General features: G+C 41.7%; 1 protein-coding gene across 1 annotated transcript in view; it reads left to right on the plus strand.

The window, feature by feature from the left end:
* LOC113015885 (NACHT, LRR and PYD domains-containing protein 3-like) overlaps positions 1–20,899 on the plus strand; it is a 525,401-nt gene that overhangs the window by 128,806 nt on the left and 375,696 nt on the right. The window contains exon 6 of the mRNA XM_026158251.1: positions 765–777. Within this exon, the coding sequence (XP_026014036.1) occupies positions 765–777 (13 nt within the window). The remainder of the gene's footprint in view (positions 1–764; positions 778–20,899) is intronic.

The following is a 20,899-nucleotide window of genomic DNA, read 5'->3' on the forward strand; positions in this document are numbered from 1 at the left end:
GAAAACAATCCAAACCTCACTGATAAAATCAACCTAGTGTCAAGCAAAACCCAAAAATCAACCAAAACTTCACCAGAAAGTTTTCCTCCCTCCCGGGACAATATTGTGCAGGAATACAGGCACCGTAACTCCTTTTGCACTGACAAAAACATGTTGGATTTACATGATTCAATAGTGGACACTGGTTGCACACAAAGGTTTTGCTTTGGCAGAAACTTAAACAACTGAGTTAAATCAACACAACCTTTTCATATTCAGTAAACCTGCATGTTGTGTTCATAAAACACGATTGAAACATGTTCAGATGGAGTAAGTTGAGCTCCTGGAACATTTTAATCCTTCAATTGAAATTGAATGGGTCTACAACAACTACCATCCTCCTATCTCTATCCTGGTTGCAGCAGGGCTGGGAAATAACCCTGAAGTGATAGGTTACCAGGCAGGGTACACCCTGGACAGCTCACCAGTCTATCAGATAGAAACACACAGCCGTTTACATTCATGGATAATTTAGCCCAGGACCTTCTTACTGTGGAGCAACAGCACTAACCAGCATGCCAACAATGGAGGAAATACAGGAAAGCTATGATTTCCTGTATTTGAGGCAGAATTCTTTTGTTCTTGCCCTTGACAGGTTAATCCACAATAAATAGCAACAGCATGCATGTGGTGTGTGTGTCGTTGTCTGCCTCTTATAACTCCAGTGATTTTCCTGTAGTTTGAAATCTTATGCGGTGTTGACACAATAATTTGTTGTAAACCAGGAAATTCCCAACTGTGGTAGAAAGCACAGCTTAGCCTTAGCAAATGTTCAAAGAAAAGTCGTCACTTCCTGATTTCTGCTTCACTGATAAATATTGTCACACTGGGGTTTTTGCAAATGATATCAGTGAGCACTGTGTGGCAGCTGGAGTCAGACAACTGAAGCTCCCACAATCAAGACCACAAACAGCTTTCAAAGGAGATTTGAAGCTTTTCTGGCAGCAAGCTTCATGATTTATGGGACTGGAACTGGAACAGAAACTACCTGATCACCAATGGTGAGCTGGCATGGAATTATTTTTATGACATTTTATCAAAGTTATAAATAAGCGTGCCCATTAACACATAGTGAGTGAGCATGTTGTCTTCCCACGCAGTGAACAGCGGATGCTAATGTTTTTGTCACTTTTTACAGAGTCAAACTCAAAGTAAGGTCAGTGCTTCCACGCTTTAAACGCTGCACGCTCACACTCTCTCCACACTCGATAGATTATCCATTGTTCATCTGCACACAGCTGCGGTTTTAGTAACGCAGTAACGCAGCGTGCTTACGGGAAAGTAACAGTAATCTAATTACCTTTTTTGCAATAGTAATCCCTCACTTTACTCGTTTCTTGAAAAAAGTAATGGGATTACTGCCCATCTCTGGTTGGAGCTGTGCACTTGTGGGTTCCACCTTGTGTACACGTTTATCTTTGCTGTGTGTACTTGTACCTCTGAGTGGAAGCTGAACTCTTGAGTTCGAGTATCGAAGCATCAGCTGTGACGTTAAAGTCCAAACAGCTCGTTCATTTGACGTGCAAATGAACGAAGGTAACGCCGTTTTCATGTGGATGTGTCACTGAGACACTTTCCACATCCACAGCTCACAAAATGGGAAAACTATAGAAGTATAACAATGAAGAAGTTACTATGTTACGGGTCCCAAGGATGAAGACCTCGATGACAAATATGTTACCTGTAAAAGCAGGTGAAGAGCAGAGTAAGGAAGACACGATGCGTCTCTGCTTTCCTCCAGAACGTGTCTGAGTCTGATTTATTTCACACAAATAAATGCTATAAAACACTAAACATGAGCTTTCAATATACTGTTCAGCTGGTTCCTCATTCACATCAATTACATTTACTTATTTCACAACATCAGTGAAATATACTCTTTTTAACTGGTTCAGTTTCTCAAGTTCACACTTCTTTCCATAACAGCTACATCCTTTTATCATATCAATAAACACATCACATTGTCTTCTGCAGTGTCTTACTGGCTAAACAGTTCTATTCAATAACAGCATTGGTAAATACATTACATTTGTTCCCTCCAGTAATTTACTGGCAAAATCACTATTTAGTGCATCATGAAACACAGCTTGTTGAATCAACCCATGAATGCCTCTGTTAGCTACACAGAGTTGATCAGAGTGCTTGTGTTACACTAGCTAATCTACTCAGTCACTTTAACAGAACTATTAACATTCACATCTCACAGAACTGATTTGATTGGAGCATTACAACACGTTTGCACAGAGCATAGGAGCGCACTGACTCTGCTTCACGAGCGCTCCACCTAACGAGCGGGCTCGCGGTGCGGTCGCGCGGGACACTCCTCTGGTTTTCTCCCGTGTTTACATATAAATAACTTTGGCGGACCGCCTTAACTCTCCCATTCACATTAACGTGGGTAACCATGGTGACAATAAACAACATTTTCGGTGCGAGCACCGTGTACCGACCTGTAAAAGCAGGTGAAGAGCAGAGTAAGGAAGACACGATGCGTCTCTGCTTTCCTCCAGAACGTGTCTGAGGAAGCAGCGGAAGGTGGGCTCCACTTACTGCTCCCCGAAACCCCGGAGCAAGCACCAAAGTTCCGCCCTCACTGCTTTCTAACATAAAATGAATCCCTGTTACATGGATTTTCTATCCTCTTAAAGAAACTGAAAATAAATACATATAGCAATGAAAAATGTCCCGTTACATGAGTGTTTTACACAAAATAATATTAATGTGGTCATTCCCTCACAGGGGTGCCACAACTACACTGCTGTTTTGACAGAGACACAGTGTGTTTATCTAACTTGGCTGAAGCCAAAGTTCTCCAGACAAATTCAGTCTGTTTCTGCCAAGTGTGAACTCACTGGATGAGCGCCAGATACACAGAATCAAAAAGGGATAAATTACTTTTCTTATGTCATGTTCCCGTCACAAACTGGCTCAAGGAGAGGGGAAGCAGGAGTCCACAGATGAAATGTTCCTATAAATAAAGTGGAATTTATTCAAACTTTACCAAAACTTCAACACATCAAATACAAGCAGTTCAGCAGGGAGTGGATGTGTGTTGCATGTGCCAGGTGGATGCAGAGAGAGGCCAGGGCCACGTTCAAACCTGAACACGCTGCACAGTGTTTTGTTCCATTTGTTAGGGATGAATGAAATGCTTCCTTGAAAGGATGTGTGCAGTCACCAGTGGGCGTGGAAGCATGTGCGCCCTCATTTGGTGGGTGTGCAAGAAAAGTCATCCTGTCACACAGCAATGCCTACATAAATCACACCACTCTGCTTAAAATAATAATGTTTAGTGAAGCAGGTGAAGCAAAGGGCTGCTTTTAATAGGCTGGGAGACCCAGGTGTGCTGCTTTAGCTGCTGAGCCTCTTATGACAGAACAGCGGAGAGTGGTAAGAAGGGAGGAGGGGGTCTGGCTGTGTTTGTGAACGATAGATGGTGTAACTCTGGGCATTTCTCTATCAAAGAGACGCTACGCTGTAAGGACATTGAGCTTACATTACATTACATTTTATTTATGTAATGAACACATTTTGAGCTCTTAAAGAAATATAACAAAGGAAAGCTGAACTACAATGATCCATGTAGCAAACACAAACTGTTATATCGCCTTTGGGCTTTTGGAGCCTTGACCTGACTTTTAAAAAAAGCGCGTTCATGCAAACATCGTCGGGTCTGCCGTGATATGTTTACAACGGGACTTCTGCTCCTGAACCTCTGCGCACAGCGTCTGCAGGTAAGGTAACTTTATTTATACCCAAAGGCAAGGTAAATTTGCTTTACAGAAAAATGACAGCATTTGACATCCCTTTAAAAACACACATACCTAGTAAATATATAAAGCTCACTGTGACACATACTTTAATATTTCGAATCAAAAACAGTTCTTATTTAATTCAGTGACAGCAACGGGGACAAAGCTGTTTTTATAACGCTTTGTCCTGCATCTCGGAAATAGAAACCTCCGTCCTGAGGGAAGAAGCTGAAATTCACCCCTTAGAGGATGGGAACCATTTTTAAGGATTGATAAAGCCATCCTCTGTACCTGCTCAGAGTACAGGGAGGCTAAACAAGACTGTGGCTCACCTATCAGACGACTGGACCATCTCACTATCTGATTCAGAGAGTTTTTCTCTGTGACAGAGGTCTGACCGAACCATGCCACCAAACAAAAGGATAAAACAGACTCAATAAAAGAACGATAAAACAAAGTTAACATTTTTTGGTCAATGTGGAAATGAACAAGTTTCCTAAGGCAATAAAGGTGCTGGTGACACTTTTTACAAACTGATTTGCAATTTTGATCAAAGTTCAGTTTTTCATTGATTATGGTCCCAAGATATTTATATGATTGTACTTGCTCTATTTTCTGACCTTTAATTAAAGTGACTCCGTGCCCATTTTGTTGTTTCCTAAAATCAACAACCATGTCTTTTGTTTTAGATATGTTCAGCTGGAGATAAGACTCCTCCCACCACTGAACAAAGTCATCAATGACTGGGCCGTGGTTAGTTTCGCCCTCTTTCAGTAAGCTGACAATAACAGAGTCATCTGCATATTTAATAATGACCCTGTTTTCATGTCTGCCCTGACACATGTTTGTATAGAGAGTGAATAATAAGGGCGATAGGACGCAGCCTTGAGGAGAACCTGTGGAGGAGAACACTGGGTCAGACAGAACCCCATTTATTCTCACTCTTTGTGACCTGTCAGTTAGAAAATCTAAAATCCAGCCCACCAGGTTTTTCCTGATTTCAAACTGTTCTAAAAGTCTCTTAATTAAAATATGGGGCTGTGTTGTATTAAAAGCCGAAGAAAAATCAATAAGAAGAAGTCTTGCAAAAGTCCTTTTACTCTCTACATGTTTAAGAATCAGATTTAGTAAAGTCAAAAGTGCGTCCTCCACTCCTCTGTTGGGCCTGTATGCAAACTGCATTGGATCCAGCTGACCTTCAGTCTCTTCATAATCACATTTCTGATGATTCTTTCAAAGACTTTCATGACAACTGAAGTGAGGCAGCAGGCCTGAAGTCGTTTAGATTTAGGGACAGGAACCACGACTGCTTCTTTGCAAAGAGAGGGCACATGTTGTGTTTGCAAGGATTTGTTAAAAATAACCTGAAATATAGGCCTGAGTTCATCAGCACAAGATTTAATTAGGCGGCCACTAATATTATCAGGACCTGGCTCTTGTTCACATTGACTGTATGAAAGGCCTTTTTAACATCGCTGAGTTCAATGATAAAGTGCTGAGTATCTCTCAGTTTCTGTTTCACTTCCCAAATATCCTCGCTGAAATCAGAAGAACTAAAACGAGCATAAAACATGTTTAAAGCATTTGAAAATCTCTGTCTGAATTAAAACATCTAAAATGACCTGACTGCTGCTCTGGGGATTTTGAAACCCTGCTATGGTTTTCATACAAGTCCAGGCAGACCCAAAAGTTTTTGCAGCAAATTTGCTTTCAAGAAGGTTTTTGTCTGTTTTGCTTTCAAGATCTCGATTTTCATTTCCTTGGTAGCTGTCTGAAAATCGGTAACAGCCCCTCTTTAAAGGCCTGTCTCTTTTTCCTTAAACAGGATTTGACACTTTTAGTGACCCATGGCTTATTGTTAGCGTAAATTTTAACGCGCTTACGGGGTATAATCATGTCTTTACAAAATACTGCACAGGAGCTAGTAACATCCACCAAAGCGTCGAGATCATCTCCACAAGACTGAAGACGGGGCTGTACGAAGTCACTTTATCTCTACAGGACTGTAAGCTGTCGTCTGTGAGGCGTGAGCGTGTTTGTTTGAACACAGTTCACGGTGGAGAACAGCTGCTGACATAATGTGGATCCCAAGATCCATAACTGGCCTACCTGGGGCTGAAAGTCTCCATAAATGCAGGCGTTTCGGCGGCTACACCGGCTTCCACGAGTGTGACGCTTATTTTGAGAAAATAATAGAATATAAATGTATTTTTATATTTCAATATCACAATAATCTTCCAATGTAGAACTACAAGTTAAAAAAGAAGTAACATAAATCAAATCCACTTCAGCTAAATACTTCTCATTTATTTCCATCTTACATGCTGTGACTGCAGCCATTCCCACATCTCTGTGAATGGGACTCATGGACATGGATCAGTGGTTGTTGATCAATGGTCCTGAGAATCTGCATAATTAAGATGAAGGAACGGAGCTCCCAGCCCATCGTTCCTGCAGCTGCTTTCAGTCTTTATGCAAATGTCCTGTTTGTAAGACTGAAACCTGCAGCTGAGACTGAAGACGTCACCTGATGATGACGACACGTTTCTCCCACAAAACGCTGCGTCCAGATGAACAGAAGCAACAGACTCACTTTCCTGGATGATTGAGATGCATCAAGACTTCATTGTGTGTTACTTCTCATTCAGCACAGACACATTATTCCTGTTAGGTCATGTCAGCTGTCACTCAGTACAAGCACAACTGTGAACAACACAAACTTCTCTTCAATGTGTCACAGAAACACTAAGTGTGAGAGCCTGTATGACACACAGGACAGACTGTAAGCTCTGCTGGCTGCACAGCACTTTGTAGCAGTTTTCCAACATGTCCTCCACCCGTGATGTCAGTGGTGGGACCCCAGTCACAGCACTCAGCACCACCTCCTTTAAATGGATTTTATAGCAGTTCCTCCCGTTACTCGGTGCAACGCTTCTTAAATGTGTTTTTGCAGGATAAAACACAGCAGGTGGTGTAGAGAGGACGTCAGCTGACGGAGCAGAGGGAGGCAGACTGTGGATAAATGACAGAGTGAGAGGAGAGCAACCATGACAGAAGCACAGGTGTGGCAGATAGAAGTGGCTTTATAGACACTTATTGTCAGTCCTCGTGCATGCTGTGGAAATAAGTGTCTGTGTCATGAGGTGACATGTGAGCTTATCTTTGGTCAATAAAGCTGAACGACCAGTTTTCACTTTGCTTGTTACGCTTGTTTAGTGACGTCTGGGTTTCTGTGGAGCCCGAATTTTGATGAGTTCTGGTGAAATCATCTGAGATCATCTGAGCATCGGTGAAGAGTCAGCAGAGAAAGTGTGGGACAGAAGTTTGCTTTGGACACATGGACTGAAATCAAAAAGTAACAAACAGGATTTCCAATGGACAGTATGGAGAAGTGAAAGTACACAAAGGCTGTGCTGGAACACGTGTGTTACACTTTTTGACAGCTGAGAACAAAACACAATATTTTGCATCATCTCTGCAGTGTCTCTTCTTTCCTCTGCTGTTGTGCTTTTAGCTCCAAACTGTTTCAAATGGTTTGTCAGCAAGCTGACCTCTGACCTCTGCAGTACTAACTCCTGACCCGTACAAAGAGCGGGCGTTTCTGACCTTTGACCTGCAGCTGTATGTCTCTCAGTCTCAGTTCTTCTCTCCGTCACTGATGGAGCAGGTGTAGTTGCTGCTGACAGTCAGTCGTTTGTTTTCTCAGAGTGAGGCTGAAGTCTGAACTGTTCAGAGCATCAGGTCTCATCAACGTGCGCTGCTGTAACGCCGCTTTGTCCTCTGAGATCACCAGGTATGAAACCTGAGTGCTGACAGAGCAGCATGTTCCCCCTCATTCACCTCCACCACCACAGCCCAGCCAAGGCATGCTGGGAAACTGAGGACACACAGACGGAGAACTGAAGTGTCTGCTGTGTGTTCAGCTTTAGAAAAAAGGAAAGTTTTAAGCCTAATCTTAAAAGTAGAGATAGTGTCTGTCTCCCGAATCCAAACTGGAAGCTGGTTCCACAGAAGAGGGGCCTGAAAACTGAAGGCTCTCCCTCCCATTCTACTTTTAAATACTCTAGGAACAACAAGTAGGCCTGCAGAGTGAGAGCGGAGCGCTCTAATAGGGTGATATGGTACTACAAGGTCATTAAGATAAGATGGGGCCTGATTATTTAAGACCTTGTATGTGAGGAGCAGGATTTTGAATTCAATTCTGGATTTAACAGGAAGCCAATGAAGGGAAGCCAAAACAGGAGAAATATGCTCTCTCTTTCTAGTCCCTGTCAGGACTCTTGCTGCAGCATTTTGGATTAGCTGAAGGCTTTTCAGCGAGTTTTTTGGACATCCTGATAATAATGAATTACAGTAGTCCAGCCTGGAAGTAATAAATGCATGAACTAGTTTTTCAGCGTCACTCTGAGACAGGATATTTCTAATTTTAGAGATGTTGCGCAAATGGAAGAAAGCAGTCTTACATATTTGTTTAATATGTGCGTTGAAGGACATGTCCTGGTCAAAAATGACTCCAAGGTTCCTCACCGCGTTACTGGAGGCCAAGGTAATGCCATCCAGAGTAAGAATCTGATTAGATACCATATTTCTAAGATTTTCAGGGCCGAGTACAATAACCTCAGTTTTATCTGAATTAAGAAGCAGAAAGTTAGCGGCCATCCAGGTCTTTATGTCTTTAAGACATTCCTGCAGTTTAACTAATTGGTGTGTGTTATCTGGCTTCATGGACAGATAGAGCTGGGTGTCATCTGCATAGCAGTGAAAATGTATGCTATGTCTTCTAATGATACTGCCTAAGGGAAGCATGTATAATGTAAACAGAATTGGTCCTAGCACTGAACCCTGTGGAACTCCATAATTAACCTCAGTGTGTGAAGAGGACTCTCCATTTACATGCACGAATTGGAGTCTATTAGATAGATTTCCTCTGCTGTTGTGCTTTTAGCTCCAAACTGTTTCAAATGGTTTGTCAGCAAGCTGACCTCTGACCTCTGCAGTACTAACTCCTGACCCGTACAAAGAGCGGGCGTTTCTGACCTTTGACCTGCAGCTGTATGTCTCTCAGTCTCAGTTCTTCTCTCCGTCACTGCATGGAGCAGGTGTAGTTGCTGCTGACAGTCAGCGTTTGTTTTCTCAGAGTGAGCTGAAGTCTGAACTGTTCAGGAGCATCAGGTCTCATCAACGTGCGCTGCTGTAACGCCGCTTTGTCCTCTTGAGATCACCCTCAGAGTCCTCACAGGTGACACATTAGCTCCAGAACACCAAGCCAGGTGTTTGAAGCCTGACAGGGATTCTTCCCATCCAGAGGGAGGATTTAGCTGCACAACAATGAACATTAGTGTGTAGTTTAGAAACACAGACTGTGCCTGCACTGCATCTAGTGAAGAAAAGTGTTACTGCCAGAGAACCAGGCTCCTTTAAAGCAGCTGATATTAAGGTTGAAAAATCAACAATAAGCTGATGTAATCAACGTTTCACAAAATGGTCAGCAGCTAAAATCTGGAGCCGTTCTTTGGTGGTAATTAACAGTTTGTTCTTGTTAGCTAATTATGTCATTAAAGGTAGCAGCAGAAGCCTTGTGTTGAAAGCCCATTCACTCACACATTCACACAGTATGTGTGTGTCTGTGTTACACTGTGGACATCCCTTCTGTTGGAGCGCCATCTTGTGGCAGGTTTAAGAAATGTTATTCTTGTAAATCCAAACTGATGCACCTCCATAGCAGACTGTGGAGGCTTTCAGTGACATGAAGACTTGATTTATACTGTCATATTCTCCTGTTACACAAAGCACAGCACGCTGAACATGGATGAACTGAAACTCCCAGCATCTGACTGAGGAAAAGCACAAATCATTCTCACACTGACTCCTGCTTGATTTTAGATTTGCTTTCAAATCATCACACTTTCATATGAAGCACTAAATGGGCTCCAGACTGTTTATCTCAGCTTCCTGTCAAACACACTGCTGCTCACACCGAGGCTCAGTTTACTCCTCCAGCCTGGCTTAACCTGCTGTCTGTTAAAAACAGTCCCACACTCCTCTGTTTAATCCTTCTGATCAGACTCTTTGATTTTGTATTGTTTTTACCTGAAGTTGTGTGTTTGACATGGTTCTGTCTGTGAAATAAAGCTCACACACACACTGCTACAGTCCTTCATACACTTAGAAACGAAGCTGCTCCTTTCCTCAGTGCTGACACATAAAGAAGAGTTGGTTTTATATCCAACACGTCTCTGTTCCAGAAAACAGCTTCAGCAGCCTCTGAGTCTGAACTTGGAGTTGGTTATAAGCCACAGGCCTGTGTGCACAGCAATGAGGAAATATAATGCAGTAAGTGAAACATGGATGTGTGGAACAGATTATCCCAAAGGTTGATTCTGTTCATCTGGACGTTCTCAGTGAAACATTTGGTCTCTCGGTCAGGTGACTCCTTTAGTCTCAGCTGACTGCAGGTTTCCAAACCTTTGTCACTGGATCACTCACTTCATCTCCAACGTGTCCCTGACACAGACAGCTGGAGCCGTTACAGCAAAATCATTGATCATCGTTTTTAGAACATTAGCTGGTGTTGGTGGGCAGGCTAGCAGTGCTAATTGTTAGCACTAGTTCTGCTGCTCTCCCTTTGTCTCTGTTATTGTTGGTCTTTAGTGAACAATATAAAGTGTCTTCATGAGACTGTTGCCTAATGTTCAAATGTAGATAACACCACCTGCACCAACCTGTTACACAGCACAACCCTCTGGTGTAGCTTTGGCTGGAGCACATATTGGCAGCTCCAGTGACATCACCACTCCATGGTGACATCATCTCTACAGACTGTGGCTGTTACATATCCTCACCTGGTAATAATAAGACTGTCCTCAGCTGCACACAGCTCCAAGATGAACAAACTGAAGTAAATACAAATTAGAGTTACGATAGATTGAAATCTTGTAATCAGAGCTAATTCTTAGTGAAACTCTCACAACATCATATCCTGATCCTGGGTTAGTGTCTCGGTCTCAGATCACAACATCAGCACAGGCTTGGCTTGGGTGAGGTATTGAGTGGTTCTTGTCCATGACAGCTGCAGGTACAGTGCCATCAGCCATGCTGCACCACATGTCTGCCCAGGAACATTAGTGTGGCTGAGTCTCATGTAAACATTGTGCCAAAGTGGTGGGAAAGTGGCTGCAAGCTGGCTGCACTGTGTCCAATACTCTCAGTATGATATCCACAAACCTCTGAGTGTCACAGAGTGGGCCTGTGCTCAGCTCACTGTGCCCCATTGAATTCTACTTGCATAGTTTTACAGGTAAAATTAAATATACAAGTTGCTCAATGATAAGTTATTGTAGTAACAACTAAGTCCATGGTCATTATTTGTTAATAGTAGCTTAAAGCTTCTGCACCAATCATGGAGCACCAGGTTTAGAGCATGTGGATCTACAAAAGTAAGTCCCAGTAAGATGGGCTGAGCCTTACATACTAGAAGAAACATGTCATTCCCAGCAGATGAAGCGCCCTTTAAAGCAGGATCTCACTTTAAACCTAAAGAACTTGCAATGAGCATGCAGTGCATTCATGGTTATTATTCATACGATTGTGGGGAGCTAATAAAGTGCAACTATCACATTACATTTTATTATTAAATTGTTGTTAACAATCCCTTCACTTCTGCTTATCTAATTCATGGTTGCAGGATGGCTGACAGCTTCCATTAGGCAGGAGGTAATGTCCATTCTGGCCACAGTGCAACCCACAATGTGTAACGTACACTATTATATTGCATTATGTCACATTGTTACATCTTTTTTAATAAATGATGACAGTCAGCTGAATTTGCTGCCCACTTGGTGGAGGACATCAGGATCAGCAGCTGCTGCTCCATCACAAACACCACAGAAGAAGAACAACACTGGATCAGATTATCTGGACGTGTTTGACAGGGACAGTGTTCATGTTCATGGACATCAGGACAAAAACAGACGATGGAAACCTGCCAGATTTGAGCTAAACTGCTCGTTTCCATGTGTAGTCCCTGGGAGGTCACATGACCAACAAAGACACACAAGCTGTGTCCCAAAACGTCGGCTGCATCCTCCGGAGGCCGCATTTGAAGGCCGATGACGTCACAGCCAGGCGACGAAGGCTGTCCCGATTCCTCGACTCCTTCAAATGCGTCCTTCATGTCCCCGAGTTTGAAGGATGGGTCGGGTGTGTCCTTCGTGGCCCACCATATCCCAGAATTCATAGCGCGGCCCAGCCAAATTTCAGCTGCCAACAATGGCGGCCGCTACTAAGTTTTAAAATTTAACGAGGGAGCACTACTTACTTACAATGAATTCCTTACACTATATAATTTTCCCGTCAGTGTTGGGGAATTCTCAATGGTGCTTGGTGCCATACCCTCAGGGACTTTAATGTTATATAAAAACACTGACAGCTCAATATCTGCCTCAGTCACTCTCCCTGATCCAGCTGAGTCAGCAGTGGGAAAAATCTGCTTTTCACAGGAACTTGGTAACAGCAATAAGAGAATACGTAGTTTATTCCAAGAAGATATCATGTCTCTCCCATATATAGAATATCTTACTGGAACCGACATGTTCCAGATATCACCTGGAAGACAGTCTGGATGATCCCATAAATATCTAATTGTGAACAAGGTGAAGGAAATCTCATATAAAATTCTTCATAAATGTGACCCAGCCAGTCACTATATGGTAACATTTAAAAGAGACATAAATACTAATTGAACTTTCTGTGGGGATCATCCAGAAACTGTGGCACATCTCTTTTGGTTCCTCTACACAGAGATTCTGGAAGAATTTAGCAGTTTTGTTATTGTCCATATTTTAAGGTAGTTTTCTTTACGATGGAAAATGTTTTATTCTTTTTCTTTAAGTTCCCCAGGAAGAATGATAAATGTTTTTTTATTAAAAATTTGTTAATACTTTTAGCTATTTTATATCTATAAATGTAAGTTTATTAATAAAACACCATATTTCTGCCTTTTTATAAGGATATGAATTGTACATACAATCAATTTCAGACTCAACCAACAAAAAGCCTCTCAGAACAATATTTATATGTTGATTTTTTTCGCCTACTCATATCATAATTTTTTTACTCCTGGTTCTGTATGTTCATGTTCTGTTCTTTTGTAAACTTCATCTGTTTGTATGTTGTATACTCATTGTGTTTCAATAAAGTTCGATTTAAAAAAAGGTACGTTCTAAACGAAGCTTCAGACGTCACTGATCACGTGACTCTGGCCAAACGAATCAAGCCTCGACACGGTGCTTCTGAAGCAGCGCGTTGATCTTTCTGACACACGCACCGGAGCGTCAGCTTCAAGCGGACCATCACTACGTCTCACATCTAAAGGTGTCAAGGTAACTTTGAACTGAGTTCAGTCAATCTGGAGTTTTTCCAAGTTTTCTGTTGCCCTCTGTGAGAGAAGAGCGTTAAAGGCGGGGCTCTCCAGAGTCCAGCAAAACAGGAAACCACAGCTGGGTGTGTGTAAGTGTGCAAACCAATAGAATGCATCGTGGTGGGGGGGGGGGGGGGCATCACGGGCATTGGCAAGAAAAAAATAAAAGAATCGGTCGTACCCATGCTTCCCCGACGTCATGCCAGCGCATATTGGGAAATTCGTAGGCACCGATCGGTTTTCTATCAGCCATTTGCTGGGAGTAAGGGCGCCCTCCGTTTGCGAGGTGCGCCTGCTGCTGGCGGCACAGGGAGGAGAGGGCGGGGCGGCGGGGAGTCTCTGGCTGGCTGGAGCGGCATCTAATAACCAACTCGCAAAACAAAATAAAAACAACACAACAAACAGATATTATGATACAGACTTATAATCTGCACCGATGTTTTTTCTAAATTCTATAAAGTGAGCGCGAGAGCCCTCGGTGCGCCTGCGCGCTGCTGAAGTCAAAGTAAACTTTATTGTCATCTCCGCTACAGACAGTCCAGCATATAGAGAGACGAGACGACGAGGCTGCAGTTACAGCGGTGCAAGTAAACAAACAATAAATATAAGAAGAGTAAGAAAATAAATCTACACTTTAGGACTCGGGGTAAACGATCAATAACAATTTAATTTATAATTTACAGTTTGATGATTTAAAGTCTCACACAACCCGTCAAAAGGGGCGGGGCCGGCTGCTTCCAAGTAGAGCACATTTCATTTATAATGATGTAAATCCAAGCCCATCATGGATTCACGATCTGAATCCTGGGTTGTGTGAAATCCCAGAAATCAACCTTAGACAAAGTGAATCTGTGAACTAAGGTGTAGGTCTGTTAGGTTAATTGTGCTGATCCTCGGGTTGGGGGATTTGTGTTTGTACTGGAGCGCAAAATTCAAACCAATGGAAGATGGACAACAAAAGTTCAAAGCCATCAGGTGCTCAGGTTAGAAAAAAGAGAAAAGATGCAGGTAAGCAGACGTGTGATTGGATAATGGCAGCTCATCCTGAACCAATCAGACTAAACTCCAAACAATACATTATGTTACAGATTTTAATATTAACTAGAAAGCGAAAATTTCTGAAGAAATTTTAAGTGTGCCTATGCCGCCGCTAATCAGTATAGTTTGCCATTCAAACGGCTACAGAGAGCAAAACTCAGCAGAGCAGCCATTCTCCACCATGAACTATGATAAAACCAAACACCGCTCGCGCCTCACAGATGACAGCTTACGGTTTTGTATAAAGATGAGGTGACTTCGTACAGCCCCGATTTGTAGACGCTGTGCGCAGAGGTTCATAAGCAGACCCGACAATGTTTGCATGAACACACTTTGAAGCATTACGTTATGGACCACTTTTCACACATAGTTGCTGTACCCACACAGCTGGCTGTAGCTTTTCATCTCACAGCCCGACACATACAAAAAAGCAAAAAGCAAAGAGAGAGCACAGACTTTACACCTGAGAGGCGTGATTGCAGATGCCCCTGAGGTGGGTCCACCTCCCCTGCAGCGGCACTGCAGACCACGCCCTGCCACACACATCAAACACGTAAAATAAATATTTATGCACTTTTGCATTCACTTTTTGTTACTTTTACACAGTGTTCTGAATGATTAACAATGGTCTACAGCAGGGGTGTCAAACTCAAATACACAGTGGGCCAAAATTCAAAACTGGAACAAAGTCACGGGCTAACATTAATATTTATTGAAAAAAAAAATCTTCCCCCAGATATAAGAATGAATCTTTTCTTATGGACTCAAACATGTTTTGCTGGAAAACTGAATATGGAACAAGCAAAGCTTAATACTAAACAATATATATATTAGCTGTATAATACCAGTAGGCCAGCTCTAATAGTAATTTGGTATGGCTTCGCAGGCCAAATGTAATTAGGCTGCAGGCCAAATTTGGCCCACGGGCCAGAGTTTGACACCTATGGTCTACAGCCAATCTTGTGTATTATTTTACAAACTTTGGTTGTAAGATTCAGATAACTATTTAATAAAAGCTAAATATTTTATATGAGAGTAAGAAAGAAAAGTATATCTTTGTGTCCCCCTCTCCCTGTTAATGCCCTACCTGGCCCCAGGTAGTTCAATTCAACCAGGCATTCAATTTGTGGCTCGGACCGTGCTATGATGTTTCTTCGGGCTACGAAGTGAGTATCCAACCTCCTTTTAACGGTCTCATAATCGCTTGCCTCTTCGGGAGTCAGGTGCAGGGATACCAATATTTCCTCTGCCTCCTCGCCCATAGTGTAGATAAGGGCGTTCACTTGATTTTCGTCCGCTTGCGGGGTGACTTGAAACTGACTCATGACGTCTCTTTTCGCGCAGCTCCTCTCTGGCCGACCTTTAACCTGGCACCGACGCCGAAACCTTACACTTATGCCCAACTAACGTTTCCAGTTGTCTTCTGACACCATGTTCCGTTATTTGAGGTTATGGATGTTATTTGACTGGAGGCATAACTGACAGACACACGAGACGTGCCATTACTCCAATGAGTGTCCTGTATTATTTTTCATCCCCCCCCCACAACAACAACCCAGCCGAAACGTTCCTACCGTTTAACATTTAGCTGATACTACAAGTAACAGCGCCCACAGCTGTATAGAAACTCCGTCATGCTAGCTAGCACGCAGTACGAGTTATCGTTAGCCACCACCCGTCGATCGGCGGCGAGCGATCGTGGTTGAAAGGAGAGACGCCTTACTGAAAAGGTGTTTTTTAGCGAAGGGTTGCTAGCCGGCGGCTAGCTAGCCGGCTAGCAGCAACATCGTGAGAAATCTCTTGCTAATATGGGATGTTTTGACAAAACGAGCAGATATTTAACGTTTACACACCTACATTCTCACCTGAAAATATCTTAAAAGTTTACTTTGTGACCTAGAAACACGAATAAGAGGAATATATTAAACCAAGTGGCAGCCGCCATTGTTTGACTCTGGAATATGGAGTTTGCAAAGTTTCAAAGTATCCAAATACGGGGACATACCACTAGAGTGAGCCAACACACCACAAATTAAGTGAGTGAGCAAACACACCACAAAGTAAGTAAAGTTTCACTTTCGTTCATTCCCATTCATTTGAATGGGCAAAAACTTGCATTAAAATATTCATATTTAAAAAACTATAGAAGTAATAAACACCAAAAGTCATAGCACACCATTCCTGATCCAGCCGCACAAAATGATATAACATATATGAAGCTTGTGTCAAAACTGTGGGATGAGTTATGCGCGGAAATTTCAGGCTGAAAAAGGAAAATAATAATAATAACTAGAAAGCGAAAATTTCTGAAGAAATTTTAAGTGTGCCTATGCTACTGCCAATGAGTGTAGTTTGCTTTTAATGTGGTGCAATAAGTGCAGGTTGCCATTTATAACAATAGGGGGGAGCAATATGCAACATGAGCATAGTTTGCTATTTATACCACAAGAGGGAGGGAAATTGAATACAGCTGATTTTCAAGTTAAAGAAAAGTAAGCTGTATTGTGATCTCTGCTATATGCAGTGCAGCATACAGAGATGAGAGAAAGATGCTCCAGTTACACCATTACAAAAGAAGTTAATCGATATAAAATAAATTATGTTTAAGTCTGAGGTGTTCAAGAGAAGTTACAATTTAGATTTTACAGTTTTGAGTCGTTTAAAGTGAACAGTTTAACAGATTGTAAACCAAAGTAAGTTTTCTTGGTAGAAAAAAAAAAAGCCCATTAAGCGGTATTCAATTTGTATTTCAAAGGTATTTTAATGTGAAAAGGGAAAATTATGCAAATTATGAAATTTCCCCTTGTGGGACTAATAAAGGTATCTTATTGTATTCAAACTATATTTTGTACAAATACCATTTACAATAATGTATTCCATTTAAACATGATATTTAGATTGTGGTAAACAGCAAAGCAATATAAAATAAGGAAAAAGGAAACCATTCAAGTAACTTTATATTATGAACCGAAGAGTAAGGAAAAGTATAAATGAAAAGCATACAAGCATTAATGTATATAGATAAACCCAACAATCATATGACCCCCTATGAGCAAGCACTTTGGCGACAGTGGGAAGGAAAAACTCCCTTTTGACAGGAAGAAACCTCCGGCAGAACCAGGCTCAGGGAGGGGCAGCCATCTGCCGCGACCGGTTGGGGTGAGATGCAAACAAATCAAAAACTGTCCACAGAGCTACAGGGGGCACACTGGGATCGCAACAGCAGCCATAGAGGGAGACAGATTAGGATGTTCTTTCCAGTACTGAAGTAGGTCGCTTTTCTTATGTGTGCGTTTTTCTCTGAGAGGTAGGTCTCCACTTTAGTTTCTTCTCATGAGGCATTCACGGATACTTCTGGATAAGGGTCATTTGGAAGCAAGAGGTTGGCTGACTTTGCAAAAACAGCTAGAAAACAGATAAAAGCAAAACACAATTTAAAACAAAACAAGAGACATCACAAAGCGCAGGTTTCAGTTAGCGAACTGGCAAGTCATGATGATCTAATAAATATTTGCAAAAATAAATGTAACTTTAGAACTAAATTACCCAAAACTAAATTAAAAAGGAAGTAAAAGAGAGAAATTTGTTTAATACTGGTGTCTTTTGATTAAGTAAGTTGCCATGTGAGGTAAAACCACACGTGGCTGTAATTTGGTGGCCTGTATATAGTTCCAATCAAAGCGTATAGTTGGCTTAAATGGGTTTAATACTGGTGTCTTTTGATCACTTGACTGTATATAAACCTGTTGAACAAAAGGTGCATTTTAATTTCACTATACCTGCCCATCCTTGTAGCTGGTTTCTAGAAGAGTGGCACAGTTTCAACATCAGTGTAGAGCTTCTCCACTGCCTTCACTGGACAGAACACATCTGAGGAGTTATGAATGAATGGATGACTTAATGAATGGATGAGATTATAGTTTGTTTCAAACACTATCAATACCAAATGTTACAATATAAAGAAAGAAACAAAAAAAAATACAAATGACCTGTTATGGCAGGGATCCCATCAGGTGCAGTTGCAGTCTTTCTGTTCACGTTTCTGGTCAGCTCTTCAATGGATGACAGCACATCAGCAGTCTTATCTATGAGCTCCCACTGGTGAGCTGTCAGTGTTGCTGGTAGAGCGTGCTCAGTCGCAAAGACATGAAGATCACGTTTTTGTTGCAGTAGGCTTCGCACCACGTAGAGGCTGGTGTTCTGTTGTGTCTGCGTATAAGAGAACATGATTGACTTTATTTTTCAACAAATTCGGTTCAGAGTGTATAGGAATTAATAAAATAGAAGTACATTAAAGAACAAAGGGGATACAACAAAATTCTTGCTTTCATAATGCTAACATGTAACCATATGTCTTTAACATTTAATGGTAATGTAACTGTCCACTATAAATCCTTAATGGAGGAAGACGTTTTTTTAAATTTACCTTGCTGCCTGGAGGACATAAGGAGGTGGGTCTATTCTCCGTTACCAAGGACAACCTGGCTGGTGCTGTCTGCCAACCCAGGAAAAACAGTATATAATGTTAAGACATTAAGTGACCTGACACATTAATTTCACTCTAAAATGCAATGCATGGCATGAACTGGTATGCCAGTTGGGTAACAGATCGTTTTTCTAGTGGACGTGTGTCTGAAATCTGATGAGAGGTTATGTACAGTTAGTCAAAATTATAAAACCTACTAACAGATTTGAAACAGAATGGAATATTTGATACTGAACAGTAGTGGTTACTAAACTTACAGAGCAATAAAAAAGAAAATCCCTGCTGTTTGCATAATGCTGAGATGTAACCATGAATATGTCTATAACATGTAATTGTCTGTTGTAAATTCTTAATAGAGGAATATTTTTTGATATTTACCTTGATACCTGGGGAACATAAGGAGGTGGGTCTATCCTGTGTTTCCAAGGATAACCTTGCTGGTGCTATCTGCTAAAAGGGTATAGAAGACATTAAGTGACCTGACACATTCATTTCATTTAAATGCTCTGCATACCATGCACTGTTATGCCAGTTGTGTGACATTATAACAAACAATCCTAAACTGTATGGGTAGGTGTTCTTAACTGTCTCAAACGTGTTTCGAAAACTGTTCAACTGTCTGTGATCACTACTATATCTTCTTTACCTGGTCAGATGGAAAACTACTGACTGCCTCATCTTGGTTGTGGCCAGTGAGCATTGGGACAGCAGGATCGACCAGGTCAAGTGGTTTCCAGCGCTTCTTTTGTGCCTGGGATCTTTTATTTTTTCTCGGCATCTGGTAGAATGTCAGCAGAAAAACAGAATATTAATTGTTGGCATTTCAAGCATGTGATCAGACCCAGCTTTCATTTTAAGTCAAGCATAATAACCAGGTAGCTGCATTGGTAGCCAAAAGACTTTACAATGCAGTAAATCGACAAACAGTAAATGAATCAAAAATTCTGATGTATACCAGCAATTTTTTATTTTAACCCTCTGATACACAAGATAACTACAAGAACCAAAAAATAATAATAAATCTCTCTTTTCTTTAAATAGACATATTGATAGTGTCACTGCCCGGTCTTAAGGCTTTGTTAAGTAAAGTTCCATAACAGTTTGTATATTGTAATTGGGAAAGTGATTACCTTGAAAGTTGGGAGGCAGATTTGTTGACCACGACAACTACTCCATTTTGGTGTACAGTAATTGGGAAAGTAATTACCTTGCAAAGCTGGGAGGCAGTGTTGTTGCTGGGGCGCTGGTAGAATGCCAGCAGCAAGCAAACCCAGATGTTCACAGCTCCTACTTAACACCTTAAACTTTCCAAACAAATCTTACAAGAACATTTGGCAAAGTGATTGGCTTGCACACCTAGGAGACAGTCTTGTTGCCCACAACAGTTTTGTTATAGAGTAATTGGAAAATTGGGTACCTTGCAAGGCTTACAGGCAGTCTCGTAGCTGGGAGGCGGTCTTGTTGCTGGGGCTCTGGCAAAATGCCAGCAGCAAGCAGACCCAGATGGTCACAGCTCCTACTTAACACCTTAAACTTTGCAAACAAATCTCACAAGAACAATTAGCAAACTGATTGGCTTGTAAAGCTGAAATGTAGCCTTGTACTGTCTGGTTTGAATGTCCCACTGAGAGACAAAGAGGAACTTTACTGTTTGGAAGGGAGTAAAAACACTGTACCATCTAATCTTAAGTTTTAATTACAAACAACAGCTCTGGAATAAAATGGCATCCAGTGCTAAACACACCTATTTTCTAGATATCAGCTGAACACACACATAGAAAATATAAGGGGGGCACTTACCTTGGCTGAAGCAAGAGTTGAGGTGTTAAAGGCTGCTGTAGTTAACGCCTTATAAAAACAGAAAAAGAGGTGTGAAACGCGGCTACAACGAAGCTATTGTTGCAGACGCGGGGACAGTCGCCTCTTAAGTTTTAATTACAAACGATACCTCTGGAATAAAGTGACATCCAAGTGCTAACCACAGAATCATTTTGTAGATATCAGCGTCAAGACACAGAAAATCACTTTCAAAGGTGGAGGGGACGGAGACTCTTACCTTCGCTGAATTGCCGCTAACTAGCTTTAGCATCGTGATCAATGACCTGCATTGGCCTGCATTTGTATAGCGCTTTACTAGTCCATAGGACCCCAAAGCGCTCTACACTA

Source organism: Astatotilapia calliptera, chromosome 3, assembly GCF_900246225.1.
Source record: "Astatotilapia calliptera chromosome 3, fAstCal1.2, whole genome shotgun sequence".
NCBI lineage: Eukaryota > Metazoa > Chordata > Actinopteri > Cichliformes > Cichlidae > Astatotilapia > Astatotilapia calliptera.